The 14,786-nt window shown below is 45.4% G+C and overlaps 1 protein-coding gene across 1 annotated transcript; it reads right to left on the minus strand.

Annotated features, from left to right (window-relative positions):
• Positions 1–4,717: 4,717 nt before the first annotated feature.
• On the minus strand, positions 4,718–13,888 carry gins3 (GINS complex subunit 3). Its single transcript, XM_067235208.1, has 3 exons — positions 13,640–13,888; positions 6,235–6,468; positions 4,718–5,206 (listed from the first exon to the last, which is right to left on the minus strand). The coding sequence occupies exons 1-3, from the start codon at positions 13,808–13,810 to the stop codon at positions 4,976–4,978; spliced, it is 636 nt and encodes a 211-aa protein (XP_067091309.1). The 5' UTR covers positions 13,811–13,888; the 3' UTR covers positions 4,718–4,975.
• Positions 13,889–14,786: the final 898 nt, after the last annotated feature.

Raw genomic sequence — 14,786 nt, forward strand, 5'->3', positions numbered from 1 at the left:
TACAAACAATAAGCATACTACTGTAGTATAACTGTAACAGGCTAGAGGCGATTCTAGGTTTTAAACTGGTGGTCGTAGCACTCTATCTAACCACTCGTTCAGGTGCTTTCTCGAGTGTTTGCAACCAACTACCGCACACGTCGTTCCCGAACCACTTTTCTTCATGTTGTAAATTGTATATCCTCTTTGTCACTGCGATATCAGTGCTTTGTCGGCACAACGGAGCTAGCTAGCAAAACAAACCCAGCCCGCCAGAACGGAAGTGGATTGCATCGAGGGGAGGAGTTTAGGAAGTAGAGCGGAAACGGCTCAAAAACTTGTCTATACTGCCCCGTATTAGTTAAAACATTTATTTTTTTAAGAGCCGTTCGGGAGCCAAAAGAGCCGGCTCTTTTCAGTGAGCTGAGCCAAACGAGCCGGCTCACGAAAATAAGCCGGAATGCCCATGACTATGCCCTGTATTATACTCTGCAGCTATACTGCCCTGTATTTAGATTTACATTTATTCATTTAGCAGACGCTTTTATCCAAAGCAACTTCCAAGAGAGAGCTTTACAAAGTGCATAGGTCACTGAACATAACAACAAGATAGCCAAAAAACATCGCGAGTAGCCAAAACATGAAGCACACATTGTGAACAACCAAAGTAAGTGCCAAAGAGAAGAACCATAAGAGCATGTAGTTAAACAAGTTACAATTAAACAACATGAACCGCTATAAGTGCAAGTGTACCTGTGGAAAAAAGCAAGCAACAGTAATAAAAACAATATATCACAGCAAGAACAAAAATTTAAAACAGTTACCACTAACCACAAGAGCAACAAGTCTCTAAGCAAGAGTCATTGTGATCCTTGAGGAAACTAACATCGGGTCAAGCGAACCATTCCTAAGTACCGTTGTACTCCCGGAACAAGTGCGTCTTGAGCCTTTTCTTGAAGGTGGAGAGACAGTCAGTATCTCTGATGGAGGTGGGGAGTTGATTCCACCACTGGGGGGCCAGACAGGAGAAGAGCTTGTGTTGGGCCCGGGCGGTCTTGAGCGGTGGGACCACCAGGCGGTTGTCTGAAGAAGACCGTAGGTGACGGGTGGGGGTGTAAGGCTGCAGGAGAGACTTGATGTAGACGGGTGCAGTCCCGTTCACTGCTCGGAAGGTCAATACCAGGGTCTTTGGACCCTTTGGATAAAAGCGTCTGCTAAATGAATAAATGTCTTGAATCTGATACGGGCCATGATAGGTAGCCAGTGGAGAGAGATGAGGAGCGGGGTAACATGGGAGCGTCTGGGTAGATTGTAGACCAGGCGGGCCGCTGCGTTCTGAATCCTCTGAAGAGGGTGGGTTGCACATGCTGGGAGACCAGCGAGCAGCGAGTTGCAATAGTCCAACTTGGAGAGGACAAGTGCTTGGACTAGCAGCTGGGTGGAGTGCTCAGACAGGTATCTCCTGATCTTCCGGATGTTGCAGAGGGTGAATCTACACGACCGGGAGACCGCAGCAATGTGGGCCGTGAGGGAGAGCTCGTCGTCCATGGTAACCCCAAGGTTCCTGGCAGAGGATGAAGGGGTCACCGTCGCAGATCCCAGGGTGATTGAGAGATCGTGGGAGATGGTTTAGCCGGGATGATGAGAAGTTCTGTTTTGGCGAGGTTCAGCTGGAGGTGGTGCTCGGTCATCCAGGCGGAGATGTCTGTGAGGCAGGCCTCAATCCTAGCTGAGATCCCCGGATCAGTCGGGGGGAACGAGAGGTACAGCTGCGTGTCGTCAGCGTAGCAGTGGTAGGAGAAGCCATGGGAGGTGTTGATTGGTCCAAGTGAGGTGGTGTACAGAGAGAAGAGGAGGGGTCCAAGGACGGAGCCCTGTGGGACACCAGTGGAGAGCTGGCGAGGTCCTGACAGTTTGCCTCCCCAGGAAACCTGGGGTTTCAGTGTGCAGTGCCAGTGATGCCCATCTCAGAAACTCTGGCGAGCAGGATCTGGTGGTTAACCGTATCAAACACTGCAGAAAGGTCCAGCAGAATGATGACGGATGACCTGGGAGTAGCCAGGGATATTTAACATTCTCTCAGCCAATAGGCTGTGGCATGGTAGTATGGCCGGGCCACAACCAGATAGGATGAAAAAAGGAAGGTGTGTGTGCATGGGTATCTGTGTGTGTATGATGGGGTGTGTGAATGTGAGAAAGGGGTTTGTGTGAGAGTGTGTGTTCTCAACTAAGGGGGTTATCTCAGGGGAGAATGTGGAAGAACACTTGATGTCTGTATGCCAGTTTGGTGATGTCAACAGACATCACACACTTCTCTGTCTCCTAGATAAGCCAGGCGGGTGTTGGAGTACGTTTAGGGGACTGGAGTATGCTGGGCTGTAGGGGGTGTTCGATATAACCAATATAACAGGTGCTGTTCAAGGTGTGTGTGTATGTAGCGTACTCATGGATCACTAACATAGTGAGACTATTCTTTCTCCCTGTCCACTCTATGCCTTTCAGTCATACATTTACATTTACATTTAGTCATTTAGCAGACGCTCTTATCCAGAGCGACTTACAGTAAGTACAGGGACATTCCCCCGAGGCAAGTAGGGTGAAGTGCCTTGCCCAAGGACACAACGTCAGTTGGCCTGACCAGGAATCGAACTGGCAACCTTCGGATTACTAGCCTGACTCCCTCACCGCTCAGCCAACTGACTCCCTGTCTTTCTCTCATAGAGAGGAAGACATCCTGTGCTAAACAAGACTTTGTTCATTTATTCTATGTGATATCTAGGAGCACCTGAAAAGCCTTCATAATAACAGTAGAGCAGGGTGTGTTGCTGACTTCATCACAGTAGAGCAGAGTGTGTTTCTGGCTTCATCACAGTAGAGCAGAGTGTGTTGCTGGCTTCATCACAGTAGAGCAGGGTGTGTTTCTGGCTTCATCACAGTAGAGCAGGGTGTGTTGCTGGCTTCATCACAGTAGAGCAGGGTGTGTTTCTGGCTTCATCACAGTAGAGCAGGGTGTGTTGCTGGCTTCATCACAGTAGAGCAGGGTGTGTTGCTGGCTTCATCACAGTAGAGCAGGGTGTGTTGTTGCTGGCTAATCAAGGGGAGATGGCAGTGTGGGGCATGGCATTGTCTGGCTGTTTCCAGGACGAAGCCAAAGGACAGCAGGGAAGATTAGACCCATGTGAGGAGGATTATGGGGCTGTAGGTTAAGACATGGCTAATACAAACATCTCATCACTACTATGTGGTTGCTGCCCCTCTCCTGTCTGGAGTCTTCCAGTGTGGATATCAAAGCTGAGTCAACAAGGCTTGGCAGGAAGCGAGCAGCATGCCTAGCTAGAGATGTACCTGCTATACAAATGAGTGATAATTCCAATGTACAGCTGGCTCCACCATCATAATAAAGGCTCATACACAGATATCAAAATTGTAATAACTATGGAAACAACTGTGCCCTTCCAGTCCCTCACCAACGCTGTGTATCAACCCTAACCTGATTTTGTTGATGTGAGCTTTGTGTACACTAATAGGCTGGATATGAATTCCACTGTCAGGGGATCTTAAAATAGACAGAGACCAGAGGCTGAGGATTGTGTGTCCATTTCTGGCTGATGGCTAAATCTGCCCTTTGTTATGAATAATCTTTTGGCATTGTGAGGTCCTCACTCTCCCTCTCTCTCCTTCTCTCTCTCTCTCTTCCTCTGCTTCTCTACATTCCAGCTGTCTGCAGTGAGATTTAACAGTTGTCACAGCAACACCAGCAGAGCACAGAGACAATACTAAAAGCAACCGAATCAGCCAAGAGACGTGGGCTTGAGTATAACCTTGTATTACCTGCAGCACATATTTTTAAGCTCTTATATGGAGACACAAAGGCTGTGTACACAGGAAGGGTTAGGGTAAGAGGAGGCTGTGTACACAGGAAGGGTTAGGGAAGGCTGTGTACACAGTAAGGTTCCAGGACATTCTCCCCTCCACAACCTGTAGAGAAGGCTGTGTACACAGGAAGGTTCCAGGACATTCTCCCCACCCCGCTGCCATGTGTGGCATCAGAGTTCAGGGATCTATAGCACCACATACACACCCTGAGGGAACATCGATAGCTTCAATCAACAGACGGCAGCGCCCATCATGTCACCCATATTTAACACATGAGCAATCAGCTGGGACTGGAGGCCAGGGTTCCACCTAGCTAGGCCAGGGTTCCACCCAGCAGACAGGCCAGGGTTCCATGTACCTAGGCCAGGCTAATTTCCAGCTACACCTAAACTAGATATCTGTTTAGAACTGAATGACACTGATGATCCGTTTGCATGAAGTGCGAAGGTGTGACTTACATTACATTTTATTCATTTAGCAGACACTTATCGAAAGCATCATAGAAATAGTGTATATGGAAAGTGCAACAGAAAATCAGGGATCAGGACTTAACAGTACCCTAACTTTAATGAAAACAACAAATGGCCAAAACCTACTAACCAAATGAATTCTGGAAATGCTAAATACTGTAACCACCAGCTCATGATGAGCACGTCTGAACTCAGGGGAGAGCTCCCTCTGCAGGGTTAACCAAGCACACAAACTGCCCCAGTACAGTGGAAATGGACACACTTGGCAATTTGGCGAGTGCAGTGAACAAACAGGTCATCTGATACTGGAGCTAATTAGTTGAGAGCATTTTTAGAAGAGAAATGTCTCAGTTCTGAGATCTCTCTTTTTAAATAAAGCAATCTTGGCTGGATACAATTCACCAGACCTTTATTTTCATGAAAAACACTTTCCATTAAACAATGTAGCATACATAAAACAATGTAGCATACATAACATATTTCCAGGTTTGGAAGGTTAGAGGCTGTGATGGAGCCGGGTGTCTGGCCTCTCTGGGGGCCTTCCCAGGGCACCGTTAGGGTCAGCCTGTTACAGAGACGGCTTGACGGGAAGGAGGCATGTACAGCTCATTGAAGCATATCCCTGGTCTAAAAGGCAGGGAGTGTGTCCTTCAGGCCTGCAGTTCTGCCATCTTCCTCTTGCGGTAGTTGAGCACCAGGCTGGAGGCAGAGAGGTGCGAGCTGCGGCCCCTCTCCCAGCTCTGGAAGGCGTTGAGGCCGCACTGCCCCGCCCTGAACAGCGCCCTCTCCAGGCAGTCCAGACGCTCCACCAGCGATGACGTGTCCTCGTTGTAGGCATTCTGGGAAGAGTCCATGGTCCGCCGGAAACGCCCAATGAAGGTCTGCAGAATATCAAGCACAGAGGAACAGGAGACGCTGAGCTGTTGGCAGGGTTCAACAGTTCAGCATCACAGGACACGCTCAGAGCTGTTTTATAGGGGCCAAAAACTGCTTCAACCTTGGAAGCTAGTGACTAGAGCTCCACCCATATGGGGTTTTCAATGTCCGACGCCTGGTTTTAGAGGGAAGGGCAGCCGATGGCCGATACATAATGCCAATATTGTGAAGTTGGAAACAATTGCCAAACAGAAACCTCACAGAAAGTCTTCAGAATCACAGTGACTTGACCTGGATATGAAGTTTCCGTAGAGCTAAATAATATAACTGTCTGAAAAATTAAGACAGACCCAGCTATTCAGCGGTCGTCATATTTCAGCAGAGGTGCATGAAGGGGAAACTGTCTGATTCAGTTAACAGGAATCAACAAGAAACGACGGGATTATGATGCCTGACCCTGGAGATTATGTGGGTTCACTTCACTTACCTATCCCCCATACAACACCCAACTATGTCTCTGACTGTCCATGTATCGCTCTGCCCCTTTCCTGTACCACTTTAACCCCCCCTGGATCCCCCCAACCCCCCTGCACCCACCTATCCCCCCAACCCCCCTTCACCCCCCTACACCCGCCTAACCCCCCTACACCCGCCTAACCCCCCTACACCCGCCTAATCCCCCTACACCCGCCTAATCCCCCTACACCCGCCTAACCCCCCTACACCCGCCTAACCCCCCTACACCCGCCTAACCCCCCTACACCCCCCTAACCCCCCTACACCCGCCTAACCCCCCTACACCCGCCTAATCCCCCTACACCCGCCTAATCCCCCTACACCCGCCTAACCCCCCTACACCCGCCTAACCCCCCTACACCCGCCTAATCCCCCTACACCCGCCTAATCCCCCTACACCCGCCTAACCCCCCTACACCCGCCTAACCCCCCTACACCCGCCTAACCCCCCTACACCCGCCTAACCCCCCTACACCCGCCTAACCCCCCTACACCCGCCTAACCCCCCTACACCCACCTGCAGCACAGCCTGGGCGATCTCTGTGTTCTCTGGGCTTTCAAAGTGCAGCATTTGGGAGCCCAGGCCGTAGTAGTAGGGCCCCATCTTGTAGAGGTCCACCACCGTGGGGTCGGCGCTAAACACGGTCCTCCAGGCCTCGCGGTACACTTTGGGCACCTCCACAGACACCACTCTCCTCTTCCTCTCATACAGGCCCCGGGCCAGCCACAATGGAAGCTCCATCTTGGTTCCCTGGAAAAACAAAAAAGTGGTACATTATATTATTTATACATATGAATTCCAACAGTGAATGTTCATTACAATTTTAATGTGGTTGTTCAGAGGTTACACTATAGGGGTGTAGCAATATATTGTGGAACAATATATTGCAAAATGTGTACAATATGTATCGTAGAGTTATGGCAATATTTTTACAGTATGATGTCCGTTTAATCCTACTGGTTGAGCTACCAGCACGCAACCTACTCTGAACCTGCCTCATGCGTGCATTCACTGAATTCACAGAAATCACTTGAACTGAGTTCACTAAATTGTATTATTGAAAATCCGTCGGTCCGTCGTGGTGAAGAAGGAGCTGAGTCGAAAGGCGAAGCTCTCTATTTACCAGTCAATCTACGTTCCTACCCTCAACTATGGTCACGAACTGTGGGTAGTGACCGTAGAACGAGATCGCGAATACAAGCGGACGAAATGAGTTTTCTCCGCAGGGTGTCCGGGCTCTCCCTTAGAGATAGGGTGAGAAGCTCGGTCATCCGGGAGGGGCTCAGAGTAGAACCGCTGCTCCTCCGCGTCGAGAGGGGCCAGTTGAGGTGGCTCGGGCATCTGATAAGGGTGCCTCCTGGACGCATCCCTGGTGAGGTGTTCTGGGCCCGTTCCACTGGGAAGAGGCCCCGGGGAAGACCCAGGACACGCTGGAGGGACTATGTCTCTCGGCTGGTCTGGGAACGCCTCGGGGTCCCCCAGGAAGAGCTGGTGGAAGTGGCCGGGGAGAGGGAAGTCTGGGCCTCCCTGCTTAGGTTGCTGCCCCCGCGACCCGACCCCCGGATAAGCGGAAGATGATGGATGGATGGAAAATGTTTAATGTTTTGGAAATAAATCTGTCATTTCAAATGTTGTTCAAAATATCGTGATACGTATTGTATCGTACACCTAGTATCGTGATACGTATCAAATTGTGAGCTGAGTGTATCGTTACACCCCGACTATACTGTCACACATACATTTAAATTTCATAAAATTTGTATACATACACATAATTAGCAGAAGTATGAATAGATCTGAGGAGCTGTATTAATATGAATTAAACCCCACAACAGTAGCCTACATAGCTTGTCATGTGTGCAGTCACAAGAATACAGAACATACAATAGTAGAAAGTGCAAGGGTGGATGACCATCTCCACCATTCTCATCCGGGGGGTATTCCAGAAAGCGGATTTAACAAACTCTGAGCCTAACTCTGCTCTGAGTTGATTTAACCTAAAATGGGAAACTCTCTTTTCGGTGCCAGAACAGCTGATTTGAATAAGTTAAATCAACTGGGAGAACATCCACTCAGAGTTGAGCGTGTGAATAAGGTCTATTAAAAGGGTCCTTGAGCTCGGGACAGGCACTATAAAAATGTAACGTACTACTATTATTATAATTAGTAAATGCCTTCGTTTTACATGGACCTGTTGTTATGAAAACTGCGTTGCGATTAGTTTTAGGAAGATTTTGAGCCAAATCTCAAAATGGTCCTAGGGTCATCAAATCAAATCTAAACGTATTTGTATAGCCCTTTTTACAAGCAATGTCAGAGGTGGCTTCACATAAGCCCATAGAACTGCCAACCAACCTAAACCCTCAAGGAAGACAAGGAAAAACTCCCAGAAAAACTCACTAGAGGAGAAAAAATGTAAGAAGAGCAATTCACTGAGGGATCCCCTCCTCCAGAGACAATCGGGGAAGTAACTGTGGTGTTGGTGTGACTGTCTCAAGCATGATGTAATGAATTATAACGCTTATCAATTAAAACTGCACCCGAGGCATCATTCATCATCCTCCTATTTTAGTGTCAATTTTTGAAAACTAATAAAATAATTTTCTTCATCCACATATTTTTAAGTGTTGGAACTTGATACAATTTGTCACTGAAAACCATGTCCTACGGTGTGACGCCATTTCCTGATTTAAAAATGGGCAATTCCACAGACAGCTTTATTTAGTTGAAGGTAGGGCGAAAAATATTTCTGCCGTCGACAAGTCGTTTGATCTAATATGACTTATTTTAAGGGCCTGCAATAACGCGATTTGATAGCCATTGTTCGCGACACCAGTTGATAAAAACAGGCGAGTTGTATGTGTCCATTAAAATAAACGGGTCATTATCTAGCTCTGCAGAAGCCTGGTAACAATCATTCAGGTGTGTTGGAACAGGGAAACATCTAACATTCAGGACAGGGGTTCCCTGAGGAGCAGGGTTGACAATTGAGATTTTATTCTCCTTTGGGCACTGAAGGCTCTTTCGCAGTTGACCCTGATACAAAGGCGTTTTACCTGCTAAGCTAGGTTTTCTACTGCAGTACTTACAGGTCATCACATCTTCCTCCTCATCATATAAAACCCAATCAAAGTCCGACAGCCAACGATTCTGTAACTTTCGCTTTTCCATGACACTTTTGCACTTTTCCACTCCTCACTTTTTTGCATCCATGGTACAACAAAGAAAGAAGACAATGTAGATCTAGTGCTTCAATTCTCTTTACATGGCATCTTTCTCTCACATTGAGTGCGTGTGTGTGAGAGAAAGTGTGCGTGTGTGAGAGAAAGCGACAGAGGGTGCCCTCAGCTAACAGACGGTGTGTAAAGACGACTGAGCAGGCATCGATGTCCGCGTTAAACGTTCTTTGCATCTAACTCAATCACAGGCGACTAAAATCTGAAAATGTACTAGCCATTGGCTAATTAAAGACATGTTTTAGTCACCTTGAGTTTAGTCGCATTTGCGTGTGATTTATTCACATTGTAGAGGGTTGATATGGAACTTTTTATGTCACACTGAAAGTGTTAAGTTTTGTTGTCCTTTGGTGTGACACCGTAAAGCATATTTTAAAGTAAAAATATGTATTAAAATACATAATTACGTAAATGTATGCAAATATGTCTTGCTAGCTGCTCATGACAGGTTAGTGAGGAACAGCATGATCATTAACTGACACTAAAGCTGAAATGTCCTTTGGTGTGAATGTCTGGTGTGACCAGGCAAGCTAGTTAGATATCGTAATATCCATCTGCTCCTCACACAGCAGGACAAGACGTCACACAAGAGGACAGTGTCTCTTTAAGAAGCATTTTCAATAATTAAATAAGGTTTGATAACTATTTAATATTATTTTATATCCCTATTATAAATATATAGCTATTTTTAACGCTCTGCACTGCTTGCCTTCTCAGTACACCACGCTCGGGGGCGTGTTAGACAAGTTAATACAGAGTTGTAGTTCTCTAAGGTCACTGTTGTAGTCATGGCCAAGCGGCAGACTTGGATTCATTGTTTCTTTTGACATCTGGCAGCGCATTTTTTCAAATCGAGGATATTTACACAGTTCACCAGTCAGACACAAATCACTACGCCAGCGTCTGATACAGCATCAGCGGCGGAAGACTAGAGCATCATATTAAAGTAATCGTTTTAAAGTTTAGCATTGGGGTTGAGGCTTCCTGAACAAACTGTTGAGTTGCTGGGCCACAGAACCATTGAAAAAGATACATTTTTCTATGGCTCTGCTGTGCAGATGCATATTGGCAACAGATTCGATAAGAGAAATGTCTCTGTTTTTGTTTAGCGCTTAGCACTACCTTGGTAGCAAATTGCACAGTGTCTTACTGTTGTGTACTTGATTCAATGTAGTTGTTTTTTTTATTTTCATTTATAAAGCACACTTTTAAAACAACAACAGATGTTTTCATTTAGCCATTTGAAATCTATTGTAATGACCGGACTAGGTCAGAAAGGAACAATCGTCCAGGCATAAGATGAAGTTCCCGAATTGACGTTTATTAACCACACGGTACACAGGCTACTGTTTGGCCGTAGCCCACGCCAAATAAAAGAAAGGTAGCCCAAAAAACAATAGTAACCGTCTCTTGTGAAACCCAGACGTAACAGTAAGAACAAATGCTAAACCTGGTCTTAACTTCCAATGCTCCATCCCTTCTGCCCAACCCCCCTCCATGCCCCTCCGCCAACCACCAGGATGCCCAACCCCCCTCCATGCCCCTCCGCCAACCACCAGGATGCCCAACCCCCCTCCATGCCCCTCCGCCAACCACCAGGATGCCTACATGTTTTAGCATAGGGTTCACTTCAAACATGAAAAGGAAGGGTGAGATAGCAGACTTCTTCAAAAAGCTGAGTAAGCAGGATCAGGTGGAAATAGACCCCAGTCCTTGCACCACCCCAAGACCTCAGAGCAGCTCCCTTCCCGAGGCTAGTCAGAGTCTGGATGTGGATGTGGTCAGACTTCACAAGGACCCTGTCTACCAGCACCAGGTCAGAACATACTAGGCAGTCGGTCACATGCCATGTAGAGACACAGTCTATTCATCGCAAATGTAGAATTTGATTAAAGTAACCTTAGTGGACCATACTAGGCCACTCTGAAGAACTCAGGCTTAACCCTTGTGCTGCCTTGGGGTCACATGACCCAAAGGTTCACAACGAACCATCGTTGTGTTGGGACAACTTTACCCAATACAAAAACAAATAAAAAGCATTTTCTTTTAACCTTCGCGATGTGGGGGGTCTGAGACAGCCCGACGGTTAAAAGCATTTTGTTTTTGCATGCGGTAAAGTTGTCCCAACACAACGGTGGGTCACAATGACTGATGGGTCAGAATGACCCGAAGATAACACAAGGGTTAAGTGAATTATAATTTCTACTTCTAATCAGAAATCATATGAATAATTGACACTCCTTAGGATGCTGTAAGGGTGGGTGTCAACCTGCCCCCACCTCTCATATGCTAAAGTGTGGAGTTTCTGGACGGTTTAAACTTGATGGCCCTCACACCCCATTGAAGATTTGGTCTGATTGGTTGGTCTTGTGTATAAAGGGAATTGTAATGCTTTGTTCTGTGGATTCTTCATCTCCTGAGACCTTTCTCCTCAGTTCTCCCTTGTCCTACTGTCCTACTCCTTGCTCACGTCTTGCTTTCTCTCTGATTTACAATGATCATAGTAGAGTAGGTAAGATTTAAAGCCTTCATTTTGTAACATGTTTGCCTTGTAATTGATTTCATTCATTTGCAAATGTATTAAATCCATATGTAATTTTAAACTTACTTTGACCATTCTTTATCTGATTTAACCGATAGTCAAATAACTATAATTTCCATTTCCATTTGTATTGGCATTATTTGGTTCATGCTAATACACTTCAGTTTCCCATCTTCCTTTAAACCATAGGGGAATTCGTTTTGGTTGTTTGGACGATATTTAACCCCCTACAATGCCAGGCTAAGGTTACACACACATTTTCAATCTTGGTCTCTGGACCCTCTGAAGTAGCCCTGGCCACCCCTTGGACACCCCATATATAGAAGTCTGGTTCCGCCACTGCTCTCTGGCTGCTTAAGAATAGGGTGCACGCGCAATTATCTTGACTTCTTGAATCTTACTTGAATTAGTCGGATTGCGTGAACTATAATTGTCCTTTATGGAACAGCTTTAGGCCCGACTGACTTTATGTTAATTCAAGTCAGGTTTGGGATTTTAAATCCAACTTTTTTGAGCGGCCTTTATTGAACAGGCCTCTGGTATTATTTTGGGCAGATGATTAGGAAGGTTTTTCTTTAAATTGATTTGCTGGAACACCAGTTACAGGTGGGGGCATGGTCACATGTAAATAATGTTAATTGTAAGAACAATATATGTTTCAGAAATAATTATTTCAGTGCCAAAAAGCATTTGGTCGGTTCTGAGTGCTCGTCCACGGTGTGTAACTGAGAATGTTGCTAAAATAAATTATGGAGTGTGATGGAAAACGGTAAAGTTCACAGTATTCATCAGGGAATTAAAGCACATAATCGCAGTCTTACAATCCTCTCCCGATGTAAGCCCGTTCTCGCATAGGGTGAATTCGGGTAATCTGGGACATTGGGTAATGTGGGACACTTAAACTCCACAGCATTTTCTTCCCTCCTATGACAATGTCTAGTCCACAGAACTTGTGACTATAGGTTTAGCATGGATGTTATCTGACCGAAATCACAAAACATGATTGGTGTGGTTCATGTTGTTTAATTGTAATTTGTTTAACTACATGCTCCTCTGGTTCTTCCCATTGGCACTCATTTGCTTTTCAAAATGTATGCTTCATGTTTTTGCTACCCGCAATGTTTTTGGGGCTATCTTGTTGTTTATGATCATTGACCTATACACTTTTTTGTAAAGCTCAATCTTGGAAGTCGCTTTGGATAAAAGTGTCTGCCAAATGAATAAATGTCATGAAATGTAATGTATGGTGACCAGATGTCCTCTTTTACCCGGACATGTCCTCTTTTCGAGACCTAAAAAATGCTTCCGGCAGGGATTCCAAAGTCGTCCGGGATTTTGCCTTGTCGGATATTTGTGTTTCTCTGGGTCTTTCACAAAATAGTTATTGCGCCCTCACAAGTTTTGGAAAGGGTATCTTGCGTGAGCTCTGACTGTAGAGAGAACTGCCATTGGTCGACCGTCTTCTCAGTGTTGCCAGATGCACGATAATTATTCTTCAAATACGATCATTTTGCGCCTTTGGTACAACACCATTTCCAATCTGGCAACACTGAGCACCGTGACACATTTGTTACCATTATTTCTTTAATATATGAGGAGGACTGAAGTGTCTTAATTTTATTGTTTTAATATGTGGCCATATAAAGAATTTAGTATTTAGTATTTTGAATTCATCATTATTGCTTTAATATATGGACAAGACACATTAAACAACCACTGAAAGCCACAGAAGCACTGGACTAAATGCCACAAAAAAAGTTTGTTTTACATTTGCACTTTGCAATTTTGTTACGGTTCAATAAATAAATGATCATATAGCCTATATAATTTGTGTCATTTTTGTGTGTGTGTGTGTGTGTGTGGGGGGGGGGGGGGGTCGAGAAGCCACCTCCCGGAAATGAGTCTCTGCAAGTTGGGATGTCTGTAGAAGTGTCCTCTTTTTCTCAGAATAAAATCTGTTCACCCTATGTAATGTGGTGTCACAGAAAGGGTAAGAACAATTTCCCATATTACCCGAATTCACCCTACTTTAAAGTAAAGCGAGAACACGGGGATAAAGGTGTAGTATGCTTAGTTAATATCTTGAGAACAATACTGTAGCTACACCACGGCGTTGGCGTGCTTCCTAGCTGCGTTTACTAACCTCCGGAATGTCCCGAGTATCGCTTGACTTCTCTAAAAATCCAAGTCGGGGGAAAGAGCACTCTGTTCTGCTAGCCAGTCTTTCGTGAGACAGCAAAATGTCGTCCAGGGAAAAGAAGTTCTCCTCCATTCCCACCCCTGGAGGAATGGGCACATACGACTGTGTTTCCATGTAAACCTTTATCTCAAAAATGCAATCACTATTACGAACGACATTTGTTTACAACACCAAACAGCTGCTGTGTTTACTTCCCTGTTGGTAGGTTTGGCGCGAAATTGTTAGTGCTTCCGGTGGGGTCGAGTTTGGAAAGAGCAATCGAAAACCGACAATGGAACATCGATGGAATTAAGTTATTTAATGATAACATAATAAAGTTATGCAATAGTACCATTGTTTAACATTGCCTCTGTTGATAATGATACTAATAATGGTGGTCATTAATTTAGCTAACGTTCAAATGCATATGTAACATCGTGTACAGTACTTCCTATGATGCGTGGTGATTATGAAGAAGATGAAGTAGATTATCATCATAATTAAATGGGGAGGATACTGACAGATATTGTCAGCTACATTATTCTTAAACTTACTGTTTCAGTAACGGGGTTGTTAGACTAAGAGCATGGCTATGGCAACCCATGGGTCTAGACCAAAGAGAGACGTGTTGATGTTGGTGATGTTTCCGGGTCAGACGTTAACGGGTCCAGCTGACACGCTGGCGGGTAACCTTGGATCCGCACGCTCCCTATGACAGAACCCTCCGCTGCCATCACACAGGCCCCACTGTTTGATGATGCCAGATCTGCAGAATTTGATCTGGCCTACAGATGGCGCTATAGTCTATGATTACAACTAAAATCAGTCCAGACACCTGCAGAGTACAACATTGATAACGTCTACACGGGTCGATGCTGCTCTTGGCTTCATACTGTGGTCTAAACATAGAAATAAGGCTTACAGATCTGCAGAGACACCATTAGCCTATGTGTCTATAGTGATGATTTATTGCTGTTAGATGCACTTCTGATCTTTGGGCCTATGCACTATTTGTATGTCGCATTAGATAAAAGCGTTTTAAATGAATTCAATAAAATGTAATGTAAAATGTAATGTATTGCAATTGCCTATAGTGTTCTTTTTTATACCT

This window comes from Osmerus mordax, chromosome 4 (genome assembly GCF_038355195.1).
Source record: "Osmerus mordax isolate fOsmMor3 chromosome 4, fOsmMor3.pri, whole genome shotgun sequence".
In the NCBI taxonomy this organism is placed as follows: domain Eukaryota; kingdom Metazoa; phylum Chordata; class Actinopteri; order Osmeriformes; family Osmeridae; genus Osmerus; species Osmerus mordax.

Coding starts and splice junctions, on each gene's coding strand:
- gins3 (XM_067235208.1), bottom strand. CDS start 13,810: ATGGAAACACAGTCGTATGTGCCCATTCCTCCAGGGGTGGGAATGGAG. Junction 6,469..13,639: donor ATACTCGGGACATTCCGGAG/GTTAGTAAACGC, acceptor TTGTTTTTCCAG/GGAACCAAGATGGAGCTTCC. Junction 5,207..6,234: donor TCGCCCAGGCTGTGCTGCAG/GTGGGTGTAGGG, acceptor GATATTCTGCAG/ACCTTCATTGGGCGTTTCCG.